We start from the raw sequence: 23,711 nt of genomic DNA on the forward strand, positions 1-23,711 counted from the left end.
GGATCCCCAAAATGTTAGTTTAATGGTCTCAAACTCACTTTGATCAGCTGGGTCTTGCGAGCCAATACATTCCAGATGTTCAGATTAGACAGAGGAAGAATTAAGACCAGTTACCTTTTCCGCACACTTTTTAATGACAGTGGCCAGCTCTGAGACCACCAGATCAACACACTTCAAACTGGGCTCTTTGAGCTTTATAATCTGTTTTTTCACTATAGCTTCAAAAGCCATGTCAGGTGTGAAGAGCCCCGTCCTGCCTCATGCAGAGCACAAGAGCGGAAAGATGAGACACCAAAAGGCACGCAGGGTGGAAAAAACAGCAACAAAGACAGAAAGAAAAGAAAATGAGATTTTTTTTTAAACCAAAAACAAGGTTAGTAACATGCAAAGGAAAAAGCAGCAGCACTTGCCCCAAGAAATTCCTTCAGTTTCCTCAGATTCATTTTAAAAATGCATTTAATTCATTTACTATCAGATTCTTAATTCATCTGGTTAAATCCTGGACTTCATAAGGATCTGATTGTCATTCACTGGCTCACCACTGCTGTGCCCGTTATGTGACCATTTACACTGGCACAAAGTGACAACAACAGGTGGGACGATGGTGAATCTTTCCCACCCCCTGGCATTTCCAGGAGCCAAAAGCAGGAGATGACATCCCACCAGAACCTGAGCCCTGAATGTCTTGCTCAACTGGACCTTTAATAAAGGTAAAGGTTCCTTTGCTTCCCTCCATCCCAAGCTTCAAGACAGCAGCTGATCTAGGGCCCTGCTAGGCTTCAAGATTGCTGCTTTACGCTGGGCAAAGTGACATTGCCTGCTGCCTTCTGACGGCACGAAGCGCCCGCTTCTTTCTTTAGCTGTTTGAGAGATCCACTGCTACGCATCACGGGGAAGTTGAGGGACGGGGAAAGAAGCTGACTGCCGCCATTTCCAGATTCCCAAATCTACTGGTTTATATTAGGGCTAGAACCTGTTTCCAGTGACACAGGGCATGTCGAGACCAGGTGGGTGGTACCTGATAAAGAGCACTACTGGCGCCAGAGAAGTTCCTGCTGAGAGCATCTCAAGCCCCGCTTGACCAAGCTGTTCTGATTGGATCGGGATTCCCGTGGAAGCAGACATGCCTACGAGAACTCATCTGCATGTTACTCCTGCAAGCCACCGTGCTGACTCATTCCAAGGAAGAAGTCCGAGTTTTCCCCACTATGTTAGCTGGGACTGAAGGAACCTTGGCAGCAAGTGCTGGCTTCTCCATGTGACACAGATCACTACAACCACAGCAAAACAGAGCACCACTCCTGACCCAGAAACAACCCCCCGCAGCTCCTACAATATGCACCACTGGATGAGTGCTGAAGTTCTCTGCTCAAGCAAGACACTTTGGGAAGCAGGAGCTGGGGGCTATTTCACTTGTTGGAATGGCCTCAAAGTGGCAAATGGCCTTTTACTACGGACATAAACATTTGTCTACCAGGCACATCCAGAACTTGACAGACTGGATCAGAGCCGAGGATCCCTCTAACCCAGGATCCTGCCTCGGAACAGCTAGTTTTAGAGGTGTGAATTTTTATTTTTTTTATTTATTTTTTTAAAGAAATTTCCTCAATCCATTACTACCAGATGAAGCTAAAAAGCAGAGTTGTCCCAAGAAGCTAGTTATTAAATATGGGAGTGGCTGATTTATCCTGGGCTACGGCATAGTACCAGGGTAATTAACACTTCCGGAGAGTGAGAACCCTTTTGAAATGGTGCTCACTATCAAGCACTTCATTAATTGCAGGATTTATAAATACACCACAATGAGCGTAAATATCATTTACCACAATAGCTGCTTCCGGCTTTTGCTCCCATTCTCCACAGCTTCCCAGAGTGTAGCAAAGCAGCAGCTGAACTCACAGATGGAGAAGACACATGCTAAGACAGGCACCAGAGCCCAGGAATAGCCTGCCCACCTGCCTGGCAGACTCCAAAGCACTCTGAGGCAAAAGCCTTGGCAACATCTGTTCCAATCTGCCACAGATCACTGCAGCTGGAGGTCACATGGATATAGATCCTCCCACAGGGACAGAGCCCAGAGACTTTATGTGCATTAGGAGAATCATCATCCCTAGCTCTTACATAGCACTGCTCATCAGTAGATCTTGAAGTACTTTACACCAAGCACATCAGTAACATGAACCCCATTTTACAAACGGGATACGAGGCCCAGAGAAGGGGAGTGACACACTCAAGGGTCACCCTGCAGGCCAGGTCAAAGCTGGGAACAGAACCCCAGTCTTCGGAGTCCCAGTTCAGTGCTCTATCCACTAAGCCACACTGAGACAGAGGTCCCATGGTGCTGGACAGTGCCTGGATCTTTATCACGACCCAAGGTCGGGACGGTATTCCTTAGAGCTGGGCAATGCCAGCATCTCAGGTGTGAAGGAGGCAACCCTCCTTCCCTCTGTCCAGGGCCAGGCATGCCAATCAGGTCCATGATGAGGTGTTCACGTTAGGTTAGTGAGCAGGCTAGGAGTGAAGTGTCAGCGTGATCTCTTTTGCCTACCCACATCCAGCTTTGGGGAGTTTTCCAGGCAGGAGAGGACATTGCCATGTTGGCAGCACACCGGCTTTGCCACCCCACTAGTAGGAAGGGGCTGGAGAGCCTCCAGCAGGTTCAATACCTTACTGGTACACTGTCTAACTGTATTGATTAACTCCTGAATAACCAGGTCGACACACTTCAGACAAGGCTCTTTCAGCTTCACCACCTGCTTTTTCACAATGGCCTCGAATGCCAAGTCTGGTGTGAAAAGCCCCGTCCTACAGGCATCCACACGCAGGGGTGAGGGAGGGCAGAGACATGGCAGAGAAAAAACAAAATGGGTGAACAGGTTTAAAGGCAACGGTCTGTGACCTGATGAGAGAGCAGCAGACATCGACTCCCTCCCCAAGACAGACAGGCCTCGATACTAACAGGACCTTCTCTTGGGGGTGTGCAGCCACAATTATACCGTGGAGTGGGGGTGGGTTAAGCCTCAAATCGAGAGCATGATGCTGCTTTGTGACTTAGATGCAAACAAAGCTGCTCTCTAGCACATGGGATCTGGAGTCACTGCCTAGTGCAGAGACACCGAAGGCTATTTTATTGTAGGTCACATCTATGCTGCAAGTGGATGGGCAAGGAGCCTTTTCAACCCCATGCAGCATTTCAAGAGCAGAGTAGGCAATTCCCGAGTCAATATTCGGGCAGAGGGAACACAAGTCGGAGCAGCCCAGGAAGGCAGACATGCTAAGAGGAGGCCTCTTTGGGATGATACACTCAGCCCTGTCAGGCCTATGGTTCCCTAGTTCTCAGAGCTACATCCTCAGTGCAGCACGGGACAGTACGGGCTGAGTGTCTGGATTCATCCAAGTGCAGCTTCATCACTGAGCTCAGTCCATGCGGAATGCATCTTCTTTGACAGCAACCCTGAGCCAGAATTTCCCAAGCACAACGGTACAGCAATAACCTGGATCCCTTTTCCTTTAGTTGGAAGTTTAGATCTCAAAATATACACTCCCCACACGCTGTCTTCTGCCCATCTGGGAAGATGCACAAGGCAATGGAGGAATTCTTTTATCCTCTGATTTAAAGGGACAAGAGGAAACAGATCTCTCTCCTTTACTAAACTCTGCCAGCGAGACTAACAGGGATAACATTTAGAGTTTGCTCTTGGTTCTCAAGAGGAGCCTTCTCCATTAGTGGAGCCAGCAGAACCCTACTCCAGAATCAGAGCATTAGATCAAATCCTACACTGTCCAGACACATGGAAGAAAACTACATCAGCAACGTAAATGTTAACCCTCTAATTCTCTCTACCCATTTCCAATAAAGAATTTCGGTTCTAAACACCTTTTGCTTCCCACATGGCACACCAGCTGGCTGCAGCTGTTCAGAACTGACAGCTACATAGGGTTCATGGTACAAGTGTTTACCACAGAATAATGGTACAAACATGACTGAACTGCTCATAGGAAAACAAGACGTGTTACTGGCGCTAAAGATCTCCTGCTCCGATACTTGCCTTATGCCGTGGATGTTTTTAATTGCATAGCTAATTTCTCGCCTCAAGTCCTTTTCATCAAATTCCATCTAAAAAAGAAACAACAGTTAGATTCTACAGCACGGCCCTTCTGGGGTGAAGCACAATCACGGCTCAGGATTCAAACTGAAGGTGGTTCATTTTTAAACTGCTTTCTCGTACAGCCACAAGACGCAAACATACATTTACCTGTTTGTAGATGGAGATAGCATGCCATTGGCACTAAGTACTTCAGACCTGTAAAGAGACACTGCCCCTCTCCCCCAGGGAGCTTGCCATGTAGGTAAGCAGTAGAAGGGCTGTGTGAATGAGCAGTGAATTACAGCACATCTGGTTACCACCCTGTGTGTGACAGAGGTGGGGGTACAGCAGACTGCCCCCCCTCCCGTAAGACCTGATGTGTTTCTGCTTTATTATGGGGTGTCTGGAGTAGGTAGGTAGGTAGAACACCTTTCGGCCCTGCTTTATATGTCAGGGAGGAGGTTTTGCTTACTTAGAAACATCAGCACCAACTGCTGCTCTGCCAGGACAGCTGATCCCAACGACAACATCCCGTCCCTCAGTCTTCTCAAGATGAGGAGACAAGCTAGTCTGTGTGCATCTCACAGCTCTGCTCTGGCAAAGATTCTTATGCCATGCAGCAATGGATAAGTGGCAGGAGAGGGAGGTTCCTAACCAGATCATTGGTTTAGCTGAGCAGTAGATCAACCCAACACCAGGGAAGGATGGTCAACAGACCCTTCTGCTGGCTGCTAAACAAGCAGAAAGCCTGAAGAATGGCATAGACACTGGAGACACTCCCCCCAGCCATATGGCTGGCAACCAGCAACATTCCGCTTTGTGTGGAGAGAGAAATCAACACCACTGGACAGAAGTATTAAAACCAGTGTTAGCTTCACCTTCACCAGCTCGAAGGGGAATCTCTCGTGGAAGATGCGATTAATTCTGGCACCACCAGAGAGTTCTAGTGTGTCCACTTGATCTCCTGAGCCTTCAATCCGCTTCTCAAAGTCCACCCCAAACTGCTGGACCATCCTGCAAAGAACCAGCAGGAGTAACAGACATTAGCCAAATACAGCAAAGGCTGTAACGGACCAGCCATTCAGGCTACGGCCACACTATAGGCAGCACCATGCTAGCCATAATCTCGATCTCATCTGGGCAGGGCCATTTGAGAATTCTCTTCTACTTCCACGAACCCTACGGGGAGAGAATTTCATCTCCCTTTTGCTACAATTAGGGAAACAAAAACAACGGTCATTCACCTTCTTTTAGATCTTAAGAACGTACATGCTTGTTCTCTGCTTTTACACAAGGCTTTAAACAAAGTGGATTATACAGGGGATCCTTGTTGTAGGCACACAAAACCAAGACAATGCCAGTTATTTGCCCACAGAGCTTTTCTGCCAGGCATCATAGCTACAGATTTAACGAGCCCTCCCAATGTTCCCATCAGCCTAGCATTGCAGGGTATTTAGTCTCATGTCCATGCCAACTCTTAATGGCACCATCCGTTAAAGTTAGCATGTCCTGCCCCCACAGTGCCAATTTCTAATGCCAGTGCTGGGCATTGTGTATTTCCTTGGGATCAGCAGCCAGCGGGGATTTGTGTGCTTCAAGCAAAGAGCTAGTTAAATATGGACCTATGTTAAAACCCATAAGTGTCAATTTCAGGCTAGACTCTCTTCCCCTCTCATTAGCAAGGTTGGCCGAAATCCAGTGCCTGTCATATCGAAGAGGGGTTGGAACAACATACTGTAGCAAGGCTTTGGTTTTCCGTGTGGGGTCGTCAGGGCGGAAGTTCTTGTATTCCTCCACTTCCTTCTCCAGGGAGAGTAGCTGACTCTGCAGCTTGCTGCGCAGTGAGGGCAGGGTCTCACGGATGTGGTTGGTCAGTTGCTACAAGAGGATTGGAGAAGTGGTCAGTGCCACTGGTCCCCCCACCTGCACGAGCTGCCCATCACTACAAGCAATGTTTGAGAATGGACAGGCAAGCCAGAGGCAAGAGCCAACACTGCACAACAGGAAACTTGAGGAAATGCTTGTCTATTGATCAGATTTGAATGCTTTCACTGAACGGGTCACTCTATTAAGATCAGAAATAAGTTATAGTCCAGGTCTGCTACTGTTTATTTAAAGAGACACTAATCAGTTTCAAAGACTTTAGGACAGTCTCAGGCCTTGAACCAGCCCCATTCTGCAGCTTTACAAGTCAGATTTTTCAGTTGTAATGCATTTTGCCTTCTCTTGCTTTGTGAAAAAGACCCACATGAACAAGGGGAGCTGACTATATGGGGAAAATAACGAAACTGACCGCACACTGGTGGCCAATTGCACCACTTAAGCCAAGTAGAAGAGATTTTCCCTCCATTCTGTTGGCTACAAGCATCTTTAGCGTTGCTTAGAATTCACACTGGTAGATGCACAGGTGTTCAGACAAGTGGGATTTTCATTAGTCATTCTGCAGATGGGGAACCCCCGGCTGGCCCAAGATCACACATGATGTTTTATGTGGGTTAGGCACTGATCCAATCTAACTTCCCATCCCCTGTTCTAATCACTTGACAATGCACTCCCCACTTCAACTCAGAGCTGTTAGTTAACTGACTCTCCACCTAAGCAACTAAGTAGGGCCGACGCACTGACATGAACCTCAGGCTGGCCTACCTGGTTGAGGACTTTCTGTAAGTGAGGTGTGCCCATTCGATCTGCTATGTGCCTGTAGGCTGGGTGAGAAAGGAAGAACTTCCGCTCTGCGGCCAGCGCTGCTCTGATGTCCTTCTTGCCTTCTATATCCTTCTGGCTCCGGTTAACAACGCCAATGTAGCCTGCAACGGGACAATTCCACATGCTAGCTCTTTCTAGAGAATGACACAGCCAGCGCACCAGCCTTGAACTCCTGTGCTCCCTGCAAGGGACCCTGAGATTGATACAGTTACAAAGGTGAACTTTATACTGCTTGCACAAAGGAGAATATCTCCAAGAAGGTAACTAGGGTTTTCTGCAGAGCACACCCCCTGCTGGCAGATATCATGCACAGCTGCTGCAACAGAGAAGAGCTCTGGGACTTCCCTGTCTTCTATAAATAGTGAAAGAGAGGAAGGTGTTGTGATCTCAGCAGAACGCTTATTACATAAGGATGGTGGCATTCTACCTCTTCTTAAAGGAAGCAGTTTGTTCTCCAGGATGTCTCTGGCATCGGTGCCCTCATCCATCAGGTCTAGTTTGGTGATCACACCAATTGTCCGTAGCCCTGTGGGGGGGGGTGGGGGGGTAAGAAAGATCATTGGAGAAGCAGCTAATCAACATCACATCCCCCAACTTGCCAGATACATTGAGAGCAGCTGACCAGGTCTGTAGTTAGACGTGCAGAGACAACAGCTCTCACTTTCCATAAGCAGGAGCCATAACCCTCAAATCAGCCTGCAGCACTTAAGTTGCAGTTTCAACGTTCACAGCTGGCTTGTGTGGCGAGATGAGCTAGTTATTAACTCCATGACTGGACAGTTTAGTGCAGCACCCTGAGTGACAAGAGTCACATAACTCATTAGGCAAGACCTCAGCGTGTCAAGTCACACCCTTCAGTGAAAGCTGTCAGCCAAGCAAGCCAACAGGTCACCTTGTGAGTCTGCCTGGAAGACTATGGGAGATAAAGAACACACCTAGTGGAAGACAGAGGACAGGAGGGTGGTAGGAAGAGTGTCACAGGTGGGGAACTTGTCAGCAGGAGACCCGGCTGGACCAGCAACCACTGCCCCTGATGGGGACAGGAGAAGAGAGCCAGGATTTCCTTCCAAAGATTAGAGGACATCAAAATACCCTGTTCTAATAGCACATTCCACTTGGCAGAGCCAGCCGGGATTCCTCACAGTAGCGAAAGCTGCTCAGCAGAACACATGGGAATCCCGATATTCTCCTCCCTTTGTTAAAGGATTATACAGCAGGTGGGTGCGTTTGTTTTACCTTGAGGATCTACTTCCTTAGCCATTTTAAGAGCATCTGAGTTTGCCAGATCCATGTTGGCTGGAGTCACTGCAAGAATCAGGCTGCTTTCTCGGCTGATAAACTGCAAGATCATGTCCTTGATCTGGTACTCAATATCTTGGGGCTGGTCTCCCACCGGCACCTTGGTGATACCCGGAAGGTCGATCAACGTCAGATTCAGTACTGAGGAGAGAGGAAAGCAGAGAGCTCATGCTGTGTGAAGGGAAGCAGAACATTTTATCCCTGCAGTGTATGGGGTAAGGAACGGGCATGCAAGGGGTGCACAGATGACCAGCTAGGATATTCTGTTTGTCCTCCGTAGGTCATTGCAAAGCTTGCTGCGCAGAAACAGATCCTGATCTTTGGGGACCTTCAAATCTGCCTCTGCGGTGCTGTTTCTTTACTGATTGGAAGAATGGAAGTCTCACTCACCATGTGGTGAATATACCCTCAGGTTGATGGGAACAGGAGAGATTCCTTTATTGGTTCCTGTCACCCGGTCTGTTTCTGCTTCGATCTCCTGCCGAACCTCATCAAAATCCGTGAACTTTTTGGATTTGCAGTGCAAAAACTCAGCATATTCTGGAAGAGAGATACCCCCCAGGTTTGTAATGAAACACACTGGTTTGCAATTAGCCTTCCTTTACCAGCAAGAGGGCTGAGTTCAGTCCCAATGTAAACAGACCCAGGCCCCAGCAAAATTGCTGCTTACACCAAGCCTGAATGTGGCCCTTGCTCTTTGAAACTCAGCAATGCAGCATCAGCTCTACAGGAGCCCCCTGAGCTACACGCCAGAGAAGAGATGCTGGTGCAAAAAGCAGTCATGAAGTCACACTACACTTTATGAGCATTATGGGGATTCAGAGCTGGGGGCAGGAAGGCAGGACAGTCTAATGCAGGAGTCGGGCCAATCAGGAGAAGGCAACAATGTTCGCTAGAGACTGATTCAAAGCCCCACCACATCCACCCAACCCCAGAGGTGACACTTCCTCTCAGAAGCACCACACTTGTGAGTGTACAAAAGTGATGAGAGTTGCCTCTCTTGGTACTGTGGAACAGAACAATGGCCATACGGGTCAGACCAAATGTCTGTCTAGCCCAGTATCCTGTCTTCTGACAGTGGCCAGTACCAGGTGCTTCAGAGGGAATGAACAGAACAGGGAATCATCAAGCGATCCATCCCTGTCGCTCATTCCCAGCTTCTGGTAAGTAGAGGCTAGGGCCACCATCCCTGGCTAATAGCCATTGATGGACCTATCCTCCATGAACTTATCGAGTTCTTTTTTGAACCCTGTTGTAGTCTTGGCCTTCACAACATCCTCTGGCAAAGAGTTCCACAGACTGACTGTGCACTGTGTGAAGAAATACTTCCTTTTGTTTGTCTTAAACCTGCTGCCTGTTAATTTCATTTGGTGACCCCTAGTTCTTACGTTATTTACTCCTCCTCATAACACTTCCTTATTTACTTTCTCCACACCAGTCATGATTTTACAGAGGTTTTTCATAACACCAGGAAGTGACAGAATTCTCTCTAGCACATCATTTCCAGTGCTCTTCCAACAGCTACCAGAGGGGGGAGCACATCCCCCTAGACCTTAGCTCACTGCTAGAGCCAACCCACATCTGCCTTCCTGTTTGCGACAAGCACCTTGCCTTCAAATTCAGCTAAGCCTTTGGTGCAGGGACCCTGTAGGTTTGCGCAGCACAGAGCACAATTGAAATGCTCGTTCCCGATTAGGATCTCCGGGTGCCTTGGGGAAAAAGAAATGAAGGTCTCTCCTTTTAGAGGTCCAGGAGCCCACACAGCAGAGGGTAGGGCACAGAGAAGTAGCTTTCCAAGGAGGACATGGGCCTGAGTTGTTTTGTTCCTCCATCCAGCCAGCAAGCTCTTAGATTGAGGCCCTTTTGTGCTGCACAGAGTGAAACAGTCCTTGCCCCAAAGAGCTGACAATCTAAATCGATGAGGGGTAGGAGGAGAAACTGAGGCACAGAGAAGGGAAGCCATTTTCTCAAGGTCACCCAGCACGTCCGTGGCAGAGCTGGGAATAAAAGCCAGGCGTCCTATTGCTACACACTGAGTACACTTGAAGAGGGGGTGAACTGCCATTTCGCTTTCAAAGTGAACTTTCATAGACTGTTCCCCTGCAGAGCTTAAACACCAATAATAAACCTCTCTTCCCAAACTAAGGCTGAGAGTCCACCTGCCTTTAAGATTACAGGTACAGGGCACAGCTCAGGACCTGCTTGCCCTTTTAGCTCATTAAGAAGCTATGTTGCTGCCAGCCATAAGTCATGGTAACTGAAGGACAATACAGATTTCTTTCATTATATTAACACAACACCACCTCTTACAGTGGAGACCGGATTAGACATGCAAACTCCTGCTAGCCCTCCACGAACTCCGTTCTGCTGTACATTAGAGTTGCACTGCTCTAGTCAAGGCCATTATAGAAACAAAGCCACCCCTGAACTGAAATGATTCCTAGTGTCCATAAGCTACGTTGCTCTTGTGCCCCTCACATCAGAGGGCCCAAGGCTTGTCTACGCTTGCCAGTTAATTTGAATTAAAGGTAAGCGGTATGAATGTGAAGGGCAAGAGCTGTTCCTGGATAGTTCCATGTGTAGACATGCTCACCGTGCTTTGTAGGTGGCCCTCTCTAGCCCACTGAAGGGGTAGAACAAGGAAGCCCTATTCTGTGGCAAGTGGAGCAGAGCCAGAGGTTCAAGCTGGCCAAATAGTCACGCTGTGAAAGCCAGCAAGCAACCCAAGGAGAGGCCCTCCCTTCCCCAGAGGTCACCCAGTTGTGTGTGTTTATTTGGGGCTGCTGCTAATCCAGGATTAAACCGGTCTAGCAGTCTCCTCTGGCTAAGGCAGAAGGAGTGAGGCAATGGAAGGCAGCCGGCTCTACAGGTTAAGGTTACACCAGCCAAGGTTTTTCTTGCAGCCTCTGTGCTATTAGCAGTGGCTCTGATGTGGACATGAAGGGATGTTTTCCTTTCCAGAGGGAAAACGGCCCAGGGGTGAGATGCTGGCACAAACTGGGCATTGGTTCCAGCACTAGTGGTGGCTGGTGAACCTAGACATCAATGCCCGTGTTTGTTTGCAGAAGGACTGTTTGCCTTTCAGTCTCTGCCCATCATTTTAAACACTTTATTGCTGGGTCTTCGAGCCCTGAAGAAAGGCCTGAGTCTAACCTGCCAAGACACTCACTGGCTGCATCTGAATGGCTCCTGTGGACTGGGAGGAAACAAATTGCAACATTCTAGGCGCAGGTTCTTATCAGCTCATCGCTGAGGTGTGTGAATGCCAGGTGAGAGTCACAGCATGACCACGAGAGAGCCCTTCGGGCCACCAAGCCGTGAAGGAGCAGAGACAGCGGCATGTTTAGCCCACATGACTTGCTCCCATTCAGGGATCTATCAGTATGGCAGGTGTCACTGCCTATCAGCCCTGTTTGGATCTGTGCTGACAAAAGTTCTACATTAATTTCACTTCCAGTGAGGAGCAGCAGGTTAGCGCTGTCCATTCTTTAAACACTAATCCTAGACATCGCTGGGAGTGAGGTGGGTGTCCTCCCAGAGGGGAAACTGAGGCATGGAAGTCTGTCTGTCTGTCTGTCTGTCTCTCTCACACACACACACACACACACACCCACCCCCCACCAGCTCTGCCACTGGTGTGTGGTTATGTGTATGGCGGGGAGGGAGGATGGGGGAAAAACGGACACGGACTCAAATTTTCTTACAATCCAAGTATAGGGTGGCAGGGACCATTGTAATCTAGTCTGACCTCCCGTATAACACAGGCCAGAGAACTTCTAAGATAAACGTTTAGACTCCCCACGACTCACACTTCGATACCAAATGCCACTGAGACAAAACACACAGCATCGAGACAAGACCATCCTGCTCTGCAGCCCCCTCCCCCTGGCACAATCTAGGTTAGCAGTGCAAGGAAGGAGGGGCTCTGTTCTCCCCTCCCCCTAGGCACTAATGAATTTCAATAGTTGGACCAAGGAAAAGAAAGTCATACAGACTGAGCCTCGCCTGGGATCCCGTGGGTCACGCTGAGGCGGCTTCCCACCACTGCTATGAAGAGCCCATTCAGTGAATGAGGCCAAGGGGTTTGCAGGCTGGAACCTCTGGGAGAGCAGTCATGCTATCTGGAAAGCCTGATGTCGGGGGCTCCCTCATGATACTGATGCCCCTAACTGGCATACTTGGTAATAGTATTATGGTATCACCTGGGATCCCCCCTCATGGCCCAGGATCCCATTGGGCTAGTGTGACGAAGCAGGACTGTTCTTAATGTTTCCTCTGAATATTGTGTGCCCAGTTTCCCCTAGGCAGTTCTTAAGTATCTAGGTGGTAGGATAAGGGTGTATGGTTGTTGCAGAGCCCTAGAGGGCAAGTGTGTGCAAGGGTCTGGACACAGAGAATGGCAGACACCCTGTTTCCTGGCAACTGATGGCCTAGCCCTTCCCCCCTGCAAGGTGAAAGCAAAGGGTTGGAGAACAAAGGAATCAGGTGACCTCCTGGCCGGGGAAAGGGACAAAGCCCAGAGGAGGAGGGGCTGGAGGGAGTTTCAGTTTGGGGCTGGCTGGGACATGGAGTGAAGGGCAGACGTGGTTGTCTGGCTCACTGCCCCCCAAAATGGACCCGGCTGAGGGGTCCTGTTCTCTGCCCCTACAAGCTCTGTTTTAGCCCATGTTCCTGTTGTCTAATAAACCTTCTGTTTTACTGGCTGACTGAGAGTCCCGTCTGACTGCGAAGTTGGGGGGCAGGACCCTCTGGCTTCCCCAGGACCCCACCTGGGTGGACTCGCTGTGAGAAGCGCATGGAGGGGCAGAGGATGCTGAATGCTCCGAAGTCAGACCCAGGAAGTTGGAAGTTGTGTGAGCTGTGTGTCCTGAAGACAGTCTGCTCACAGAAAGGAGACTCCCGCAGAGTCCTGACTGGCTTCATAGGGAGCAGTTCCAGAGCATCGCCCGGGGACCCCGAGACAGCTAGGCACTGCACAAACACAGGCCCTGCCACAAAGGAGTGGAGGTTCTATCAAATGCTAGCTCATGTGACTCTTTGCATGCACTGCTACCCTCGGTGACAGAGGTACAAAGTTTGAAAGCAGCTCTGACCTCACTGGCATTTCCCAGAAGCAGGTCATTTTCTATATGAGGGCAATAAAGTTAGGAAAAGGGTTTATCACTAGCTCTTGTCACCTGCCTTCAGGGCCATGACAGCAGGCAGGCAGGCTCTGGTCCCCCAAAATAGCTGGCTGGTTGTGGGGCACATTTCAAAGCCCACGTGAAGTACTGAGTCCTCAGGAACTCCTTGTCTTATCTTAATTTGCTCCGTGGCTTGCACCCATCCAGTCCCAGAGCAGTTTCCATCCAATCAGAGGAAGACAAGAGGGAACAACAGAGTTGATGATTTGGGATTTAACATCCCGTAAGTATTGACAAGAGCAGCATGACTCCCGGAAAGTGCCAATGCCTCCACAATGGCAAGTTCTACACTTCAAGCAGAACTCTCTAGTCATCACTTGCACGGAGCATTACATTGCAATCTAGCAGAAAACGCAGCAAGATTTGACTGCAGCTGAAAATCACTTCCCCTCCTTTATCTATCAGCCAAAACCTGCCGCTCAGGTTTCACTTTCTCCTGCAGCCAACCACCAAACTGTTAGACCAGGGGTAGGCAACCTATGGCATGTGTGCCAAAGGCGGCCTGTGAGCGGATTGTCAGTGGCACTCACGCTGCCCAGGTCTGGCCACCAGCCCGGGGGGCTCTGCATTTTCATTTAATTTTAAATGAAGCTTCTTAAACATTTACTTTACATACAACAATACTGTAGTTATATATTATAGACTTATAGAAAGACTTTCTAAAAACGTTAAAATGTATGAGTGGCAAGCGAAACCTTAAATTAGAGTGAATGAACGAAGACTCGGCACACCACTTCTGAAAGGCTGCCGACCCCTGTGTTAGACAAAGAACCCTGGACTTGGGTCTTGGGAGATGAAGAGCTTGGAGGCTCACCTTCACCAGTGAGCAATTTTATGGCGGAGACAGCATGTAAATATTAACCCAGCCACATTCCTCTAACCTTGGGGATGCCTTCGAACCAGTGGTTGGCTTGAAATGGCTGAACTGAACTATGCCGGATGCACCAAAAGCAGCTGCTGCCTGTACGTATGCAAGGCAGTGAGCAAATCAACCAGAGACCCTTGGCCATATTTAAAACGCCTGTGCAAGTCTCCTCAGTGCTAGCAACGGTGCCTGTGCTAAGTTCTAGACCAGTGGTTCTCAACCAGAGGTCCGGGGTCCCTGGGGGCCACAAGCAGGTTTTGGGGGGTCCTTCAAGCATGACTGGCGTTCGACTCGCTAGGGCCCAGGGCAGAAAGCCAAAGCCAAAGCCCCGCCACCCAAGGCTGCAGCCCAGGGCCCCGAGCCCTGCCACATGGGGCTGAAGCCAAAACCTGAGCAACTTAGCTTTGTGGGGCCCCAGGCAACTGTCCTGCTTGCTACCCCACCATGCTGGTCCTGGCTTTTGTATGTAGAAAAGCCATTATGGCACAGCTGGGCTGTGGAGTTTTTAATAGCATGTTGTGGGGGGGACCTCAGAAAGAAAACCCCTGCCCTAGATGAGAGTTTAGGGCCCCAATCCAAAGCTCACTGAAGTCAATGGAAAGAGTCTTCCATTGATTTTAATGGGCATTCAGCCCGACAGCACAGTCGCTCCATTGGTAGCGCAAAAAGCACTGCGTCATAGCAACACCAGCTACTCCTACTTGCCTACACTCCTCTGGAAACAAGGCCAGGACTCGGCTGGAAACAAATCCTCTACACTCCAGAGGTCCCTGAAGTTGGTCCTGTGCAACAGACTCCTCCCCAAGCCAGCTGAGACTGACTCACTTGCTGTCTGGCCCCTGCCCTACCCTGCCCGTTGCTGTTGCTCCTCCTCCGGCCTTTGTCTCGCTTCCCAGGCCAAGAGTCACCTGGTCGCATCCCCCTCCGGGTCTCAGGTTACGAGGGGTGGCCACAGCATTCATGCAGGCAGCTGGAGCAGCCCCCACAAAAGTCACACATGCTTATTCTCACCACCTAGACATTGGTGCAATACACAGAGAAACTGAGGCACACACAAAGAGGAGTCCTTGTGGCACCTTAGAGACTAACAAATGTATCTGGGCATAAGCTTTCGTGGGCTAAAACCCACTTCATCAGATGCATCCACTCCATCCATGGCTGTAGACTGTTGTTTTTGCTGATACAGACTAACACAGCTACCACTCTGAAACGTGAGGCACACACAGCATTCATTGAAAACAGTAAGACTTGCATACAAGGGAAAATCCCCACTTCTTCATACAAACCAATGAGCACAGTTTGAATGAAATTTTGCTAACTCTTCATGTATTTTGCACACCAGATATCAGGATTGTTGCTCTATGAATGCCACGAAGATGCAGTCACATTTGGGGCATTGGTTTCAGTCAATGCTCCAAAGAGAGAAGTCTGCAAAGCTGCAGTAGCTTTCCATCACATTTAACAACATGCTAGCTTACTGGGCTAGCGATAACCACCTCATCTGCAGATCAATACGAATAGACCCTTAGTAGCTACTGCTCCCTACCTGTTGTCAGGGGTGGCAATGCAAGAGTTAACTGCTGGTGGTCTATTCCCCCACTTCCCTCAGAGATCTGAAGGAAAGTACTCTCTCCAAAAGAATTAGCCCATCTTGTAATCAATACAGAATTCCCACCTGACAACACAGCCTCATGGTGCTTTGCCATCCACTATCATGCATGGCTGTAGACTGTTGTGACTACACTTCTCCAAACCCAAGAGGTAGAGAACCACCCACCCCTCCTGGAAAAAGGACAAAGCAAGGGAATCATCATGCATATTTCATTCAAAGTAACGTACCAAGAGAAATCTTCCCTGAGATCAGGTTCGCTGGCATTTTAAGCATGTGCTCAGGTTAGAGTTGTGGCTTGTTTTTAGCCTTTTCACATTTATCATGATCAGTATCTCTGGGGCAGAGAGCCATGATCCAATATCAAGGTCTGTTTCTACTGCTTCTGACACTCACACAGTAAGGAGTAACAGTTAGAGTGAAAGGAGAAAAGACATAGGCCAGTTTTATAAGCAAGTTTGTTTCATGAAGAGTTAAAGAAGTTGTGCAAAAATCACACCCCCTCACACCAGGAGAATGGGGTTTGGGATCACTAAATGCTCCGGATCATGTAAGAGAAGCTACGAAGCGTCTCAGTGCCTCAGGTTTTTTTGTTTGTTTTTCTTTAAAAAGCACTGCCTTCACAATCTGGTGGAGTAAATTAAACCCTCTCCAAAGTGCAGCTCTGGTAGAGCAGCAACTCCCTGAGCTTATCGCTGGGAGAACAGGAATGGCTGTGTTAACTGACCATGTCACAGTATCAGCAGGGAGCTCAGCCTGACAGCTCCATTTGGTCTTTTACATGGGAAGAGATCAATTTGCCCAACTCTCTCTCTGCTCTGAAGAATAGCAGCATGAATATCAGTGATTGCTGCATGACCCAGGAGGGACTGAGGACGGGGACAGAGAGGAAAATGAAAACTAACAAGGAAAAGGAAACTTTCAGGTAATGTTAATGCCTGCAGTGTTAATGCCTGTGACATGGTCAGTGCTAGGACCCCTGCCCAGACCAGAAGTGGGTTTGTTCTCAAAACCTTTAGGGCTACAGCTGGTTTTCAGACATCACGTATTTCTGAGATTTTAGGCTAGAAGAGACCATTATGACAATCTACTGCACTATAAGAGGCCAGAGTTTTGTGTTTATGAAGGACTGGATTTGTTTAAAACAAATCAGAATAAGTTCATATGGACTAATCGATACTGCTTAACTTGCAGTGTAAACTGACAGAATAATGCAGAAGTTATTTGCCATAGAGTTTCCACCCAGTGATCTACGCCTGTGGTAAACGTTCCTGATTAACGGCATGCTGAAATGACAGTACTAACGCCAAATTACACAAAACAAGCCTCCTAGCTCATTTGCCACTTACAAGGCAGCTTTCATCTCCTGAGTGCATGTTTTCTTTCCAGCAGTTTAAAAAAAAATCTTGTCCCACAAGCATTAAGAGAGCCTGAGCTGTGCCCTAGTCATAAACTTGTTAAGTGGCAAGACTACAAGGGTTTCAAACACAGACAGACATTCAAACAGATTTGCACTTTCTCTGATCTGCTGTGAATATTGAAAGAAGTATTTGCCAAGGATACTAGACTTGTTACCCAAATGGAAGAACAAACTTCAAACATCCCCAAACCCATATCCGTAAGGGAACAGCTGGTGTTTTGATTTATGGAGCAACAAGCTGTTCAGCCCCGCACTGTACCTGTTTTTGAGAAGATTAGCTGAAGAATAAGAGGACGTCGGGTGACAATTCCAGACCCACGGGGAAGAAAGTCTCTGTAAGGAAATAAAAGAGATGGAGTTACTCACAAGGCTAAACAAGTAAGGCATTCAGATACTACAGTGAGCAGTAGCATACTAGCACCTTATTATTTGTATAATGGTAACACCTAGAGACTCCATTGTGACAAACCCTGTACATGCTCCTGGCCCTGCTGAGCTTGCAAGTGACTTATCTGTAAAATGGAAGAGATTTTGGGAAATTGAGGTACAACAAAAGACAGACACTGGGGATCTGTGGCAGAACCCAGCGCTCCAGCCACAAGACCATCCTTCCATTCAGTTTTTAACTTAAGTTAGTCTCTCATAGTTACAGTTCTGAGAGAGGAAAACAGGAAAGAGGCTGGACCCTCATTACAGGAATGAGTTTCTCATATTCTCCTGACTACCAGAATACAACCTCTCCTGAGGCCTCTGGAGAGGATGCTGCCAGTTTTTTGCTACAGCAGAACTGGTGTAGATAGAAGGAGCTGTATTTACATGCACATCATGCTCTGGTACAGGGGTCGGCAACCTTTCAGAAGTGGTGTGCCGAGTCTTCATTTATTCCCTCTAATTTAAGGTTTCGCATCCCAGGAACACATTTTAACGTTTTTTAGAAGGTCTCCCTCTATAAGTCTATATATTATATAACTAAACTATTGTCATATGTAAAGTAAACAAGGTTTTCAAAATGTTTAAGAAGCTTCATTTAAAATTAAATTAAAATGCTGATCTTACGCCGCCGGCCTGCTCAGCCCGCTGCCAGCCTGGGGTTCTGTTCACCTAGGCTGGCAGTGGGCTGAGCGGGGCCTGCGGCCAGTACCCTGGCTGGCAAGGGGCCGGCAGCCAGAACCCCAGACCGGCAGCGGGCTGAGCGGGGCCGGCGGCTAGGACCCCAGATCGGCAGTGGGCTGAGCCGCTCAGCCCACTGCTGGTCTGGGGTTCCGTCTGCCAGCTCCTGCCAGCCAGGGTCCCAGCTGCTGGCCCCGCTCAGCCCGCTGCCAGTCTGGGATCCCGGTCCTGCCCACATAGAGTGGGTACCTACCTTCTCCCTGGTTCTAGCCCATTCTCTTCCTCTCTCTGCACTGAGCTGAGGGTGGGAGTGCACTGAGCACAGGGCTGGGGGTGAAGGAGCAGGCTGGAAGTTGGGGTACAGTGTCTGGCCAGGAGCTAGAAAGAGGGAGGGGGCTCAGGGTTGGGGCAGGAGGTTTGGGAGTGAAGTGCTTACCTGGGCAGCTCCCATTTGGTGCGAGGGGAGCAGGTGGGAATGTGGGGGGGGGTGTGCAAGAGTCAGAGCAAGGGGTGTGGGGGGTGCTGCAGTCAGGGCTGGGGTTGTGGGGAGGGGTGCAGGGCAGAGGGTGTGGGCTGGGGTCATGGGGGTGCTCCCAGCCCCCTGCCCTGAGGGGCTCACAGCAGGGTCTGGAGGGGATATACCCTGATTGCACCCCCATTCCCCAAGGCCCCGTCCCCACCTCTTCTCTGCCTCCTTGCCGGAGCAGCGAGCACTGGGCTCCGCTTCTCCCCCTCCCTCACAAGGGCCATCAGCTGATCGGTGGCAGGGAGGGAGAGGAGGAGGGGCAGGAACCCAGCACGGCAGGGGAAGGGGAACAGCCGGCAGGACCAAGCTTTTTCAGCCTGCCGGGGGGGGCATGCGGAGAAGAGTGGGCCGGGGCGGGAAGGATTTTTAATGGCACGCTGCTGCCTGCCAAAGTCCTGGCCTGGGTTCGGCAGCAGGCTGAGCGGGGCCGGTGGCTGGGACCCGGTGGCTGGGACCCGGCAGGCAGCAGTATGCAATTAAACATCGGCTCGTGTGCCATAGGTTGCCCACCCCTGCTCTAGTATCTGGAGAGACAAGAAGCACACACTGTGAAACAGAGGGAGGGACAGCTCCTGTGTCCTCAGGCTCCCTTTGGCCTTACAGCTTGTAAGTGGCTGATATCAAGGTTCACAGCAGAAGGGTCTGGTTTTCCAGTCATCAACATTTTAATAATGATCAGATTGCAGCGTTGTTAAAAAGTGTGTGCTCATCATGGCGAGCTCAAAGACAGACTGTTTAACAGGGGAAAGACACTCAGTCATTTTCTTTATTCTTGGAAGCCACCCAGGCTAAGTGTTTCGAGTTATTTCCCAGAAGGGCTGGATTTCTGATCAACTGCAGAAGAAGACAAAGAGCTGGCAACACTCCTTGGACACAGACAGAAGTCTTGGAGCGAGTCACCCCCGCCCCTTTCTATTGGGGAGAAACTCAAGTGGGCAGAGCCATTGTGAGAGGCCTACATGTTGGACTCTTCTGCCTGGAAATCATGCTCCTCCACATCCTGGGCATGCTGTTTTGTTAGAGACAATTACTGAAGACTGAATGGCTACAGTTCTTCTCTATGACAGCACTGAGAACAAGAGCTGCTAGGGCAGGAGTGAGGGGCACTTAATGCAGGTTTTCTGAGCAGTTCTTTTGTCTAGCATTCATGGCTTCACTTGCTTTGAAATGGGAGAGAGAAACGCTCCCTAGGAAAGACTGCACTGAGAGCTTTCCCATGTTTCAACCAGACAGAGTCATCTGGACTTCTCCAAATCCCCCTGCAGTGGGAAGCTTTTGGTCTTCCTACTCCTATCGCTTCCACTATTGCTGTGATGCTCTGCAGCTGTGCCATTTGCTCCCTCAGATAAGGGGTAAGATAAGCACATCACCAGTATGAAGAAGCCTGCTAGGCATCTCCACTATTTTGCCCTTTATTTAGCTATTACACATGAGTGACATTTGTGTACAGGTGTGTTAATTCTGCATACTAGATGTGCAAACTGGAAAGCCTGGCACACTGGGTGCCCTCATTAGACCCCAGGGTTAACAGGCTATGGCAGTTTTCCGCTCAGGTCTGTTTCAGGCTGCCTGCAGACTGAAGAAGATGTCAGTGAGACCCCACTTCACATTTGCAAGGTTAGCGTCCAACAAGTGGAAGCTTGAGTTGTGCAGAATCTGACCATCATGGGCGGCAATATGGGCCAGCTCCGAAGACCAGGCGGGGAGCGGACACCGTTATGCCCAGCTGGTGGCCTGTGCGGCAGTGCCTCACAGCTCGGTAGCAAAATGTGGTCTTGAAGCATGCCACACAGAGCGCGCTGCATGAAGAGAGCGGTGCTGCACCTGGCTCAAGCACAGATAAGCTGAACTGGGGTAGAGCCGAGAAAATGAGCTGTCCGAGCAAGTCCAACGAACTCTTCACACCAAGCATGTGGAACAAACATCTTCCCACGAGACTGGAAATACAGATTCTGTGGACATAACGTCTGCTCCTGCAATAGCCACGGGCGGAAACCAGCAGGAAGATCAAGTGTTTAGTTTGTCATGGAGGTCTGCTCTCCTTGGTTTATTTTCCCTTGTGCTTCGTTTTCTCTAGTGCCACCTTCCAGCCACAACCCCCAGAATAACCCACGATATGGAAGTCTCACACCAGTCCTTACATGCCATTTGGAACATGATCACTGTTCTCTGGCTCCCAATGTGGGCCAAGCAGCCACACACTCCTTCACAAATCAGCAACTGGCTTCCTGCCACTAACTTCTACTCCAGCCCCATCTACTCCCACCTTATGGGAGGGATCAGACGATCAGGGTTGGAAGAGAACTCAGGTCACCTAGTCTAACCCCCTGCTCAAAGCAGGGCCAACCCCAACTAAATCATCCCAGCCAGGGCTTTGTCAAGCCAGACCTTAAAAACCTCTAAGGATGGAGATTTCTCCACCTCCCTAGGTAACACATTCCAGTGTTTCACCACCCTCCTCGTGAAACAGTTTTTCCTAATATCCAACCTAGACCTCCCCCACTGCAACTTGAGACCATTGCTCCTTGTTCTGTCATCTGCCACCACTGAGAACAGCCTAGCTCCATCCTCTTTGGAACCCCGCTTCAGGTAGTAGAAGGCTGCTATCAAATCCCCCCTCACTCTTCTCTTCTGCAGACTAAACAAACCCACTTCCCCCAGCCTCTCCTCGTAAGTCATGTGCGCCAGCCCCCTGATCATTTTTGTTGCCCTCCACTGGATTCTCTCCAATTTGTCCACATCCTTTCTGTAGCGGGGGACCCAAAAACTGGACGCAATACTCCAGATGTGACCTGACCAGTGCTGAATGGAGGGGAATAATCACTTCCCTCGATCTGCTGGCAATGCTCCTACTAATGCAGCCCAATATGCCGTTAGGTTCTTGGCAACAAGGGCACACTGCTGACTCATAGCCAGATTCTTACCCACTGTAATCTCCAGGTCGTTTTCTGCAGAACTGCTGCTTAGCCAGTCGGTCCCCAGCCTGTAGTGGTACATGGGATTCTTCCGTCCTAAGTGCAGGACTCTGCACTTGTCCTTGTTAAACCTCAGATTTCTTTTGGCCCAATCCTCCAATTTGTCTTAGTCATTCTGGACCCTATCCCTACCCTACCCTACCGTATCTACCTCTCCCCCCAGCTTTGCGTCATCTGCGAACTTGCTGAGGATGCAATCCATCCCATCATCCAGATCATTACTAAAGATATTAAACAAAACCAGCCCCTGGGGCACTCCGCTTGATACCGGCTGCTAACTAGACATCGAGCCGTTGATCGCTACCCGTTGAGCCCAACGATCTAGCCAGCTTTCTGTCTACCTTTAGTCCATTCATCCAATCCATACTTTTTTTTAACTTGCTGGCAAGAATACTGTGGGAGACCGTTTCAAAAACTTTGCTAAAGTCAAGATATATCATGTCCACTGCTTTCCCCATATCCACAGAGCGAATTATCTCATCATAGAAGGCAATCAGATTGGTCAGGCATGACTTGCCCTTGGTGAATCCATGCTGACTCTTCCTGATCACCTTCCTCTCCTCCAAGTGCTTCAAAAGGGTTTCATTGCGGACTTGCTCCATGATTGTTCCAGGGACTGATGTGAGGCTGACCAGTCTGTAGGCCCCCGGGTTCTCCTTCTTCCCTTTTTTAAATATGGGCACTATATTTGCCTTTTTCCAATCACCCAGGACCTCCCCCGATCACCACAACTTTTCAAAGACAGCGGCCAATGGCTCTGCAATCACATCAGCCAATTTCCTCAGCACCCTTGGATGTATTAGATCTGGACCCATGGACTTGTGCAAATCCAGCTTTTCTAAAAAGTCCTTAACCCGTTCTTTCACCACTGAGGGCTGCTCACCTCCCTCCCCATACTGTGTTGCCCAGGACAGCAGTCTGGGAGCTGACCTTGTCTGTGAAGACAGAGGCAAAAAAAGCATTGAGTACTTCAACTTTTTCCACATCATCGGTCACTAGTTTGCCTCCCACATTCATTAAGGGCACCACACTTTCCCTCACCTTCTTCTTGTTGCCAACATACCTGTAGAAACCCTTCTTGTTACCCTTCACATCCCTTGCTAGCTACAACTCCAGTTGTGTTTTGGCCTTTCTGATTACACCCCTGCATGTTCGAGCAATTTTTATATACTCCTCCCTAGTCATCTGTTCAAGTTTCCACTTCTTGTAAACCTCCTTTTTGTGTTTAAGCTCACCGAAGATTTCGGGATGGTTTGTTCCCGCACCCTCAATAAGGCTTCTTTAAAATATAGCCAGTTTACCTGAACTCCTTTCCCCCTCATATTGGCCTCCCAGAGGATCCTGTCCATCACTTCCCTAAGGGAGTCAAAGTCGGCTTTTTTGAAGTCCAGGGTCCATATTTTGCTACTCCCCTTTCTTCCTTTTGTGAGGATCCTGAACTCCACCATCTCATGGTCACTGCTGGAGACCTGATCTGTTTGTTAAAACCCATCTTAAACATGGGTGATAAAATAAGACCATATTTCTCAATAACCTGTTCCCTGTTCTGTTTGCCTCTCTCCCATTCACCAGGGACTGTTGGAATTACATTATACTGTCCAATTCAGGAGCCTGATCTCAAAACATCATGCACCTGCATGACACTTTTATACCAAGGTTATTGGGGCCCTAGAGCACCAAGATACATAAATGATAACATTCTGTTCAGAAAGAACGGGAACATGGCTGCTATCATCAGAAGACATTGCAAATACCATTTTAAAACTGTTTGGAATTGGAGTGGCATACTCTCTGTATTGGACCAGAGAGCACAGAGATGATTGACATACCATTTATCTCTAAGGATGTTCTGGTCCCTTTTTCTAATTAGGAAATTATGTTCTTTTTAAAAGGTTGTTTTCGTTGTGGGTTCAGTGTCTGGGCCCCATTA

General features: G+C 49.1%; 1 protein-coding gene across 12 annotated transcripts in view; it reads right to left on the reverse strand.

Moving 5' to 3' along the window:
- DNM2 (dynamin 2) overlaps positions 1 to 23,711 on the reverse strand; it is a 63,943-nt gene that overhangs the window by 30,429 nt on the left and 9,803 nt on the right. For 8 of the 12 annotated variants that reach the window (XM_077838350.1, XM_077838353.1, XM_077838345.1 and 5 more), the window contains exons 2-10: positions 17,430 to 17,503; positions 8,484 to 8,633; positions 8,031 to 8,234; positions 7,222 to 7,320; positions 6,735 to 6,895; positions 5,824 to 5,966; positions 4,967 to 5,102; positions 4,050 to 4,117; positions 2,667 to 2,805 (exon numbers count right to left, since the gene is read on the reverse strand). In XM_077838350.1, the coding sequence (XP_077694476.1) occupies positions 2,667 to 2,805; positions 4,050 to 4,117; positions 4,967 to 5,102; positions 5,824 to 5,966; positions 6,735 to 6,895; positions 7,222 to 7,320; positions 8,031 to 8,234; positions 8,484 to 8,633; positions 17,430 to 17,503 (1,174 nt within the window). Of the gene's footprint in view, positions 1 to 114; positions 254 to 2,666; positions 2,806 to 4,049; positions 4,118 to 4,966; positions 5,103 to 5,823; positions 5,967 to 6,734; positions 6,896 to 7,221; positions 7,321 to 8,030; positions 8,235 to 8,483; positions 8,634 to 17,429; positions 17,504 to 23,711 lie in introns of all 12 variants that reach the window. The other 4 variants (XM_077838352.1, XM_077838344.1, XM_077838349.1 and 1 more) reach the window with 1 other exon arrangement.

Source organism: Eretmochelys imbricata, chromosome 20 (genome assembly GCF_965152235.1).
Source record: "Eretmochelys imbricata isolate rEreImb1 chromosome 20, rEreImb1.hap1, whole genome shotgun sequence".
NCBI classification, from domain to species: domain Eukaryota; kingdom Metazoa; phylum Chordata; order Testudines; family Cheloniidae; genus Eretmochelys; species Eretmochelys imbricata.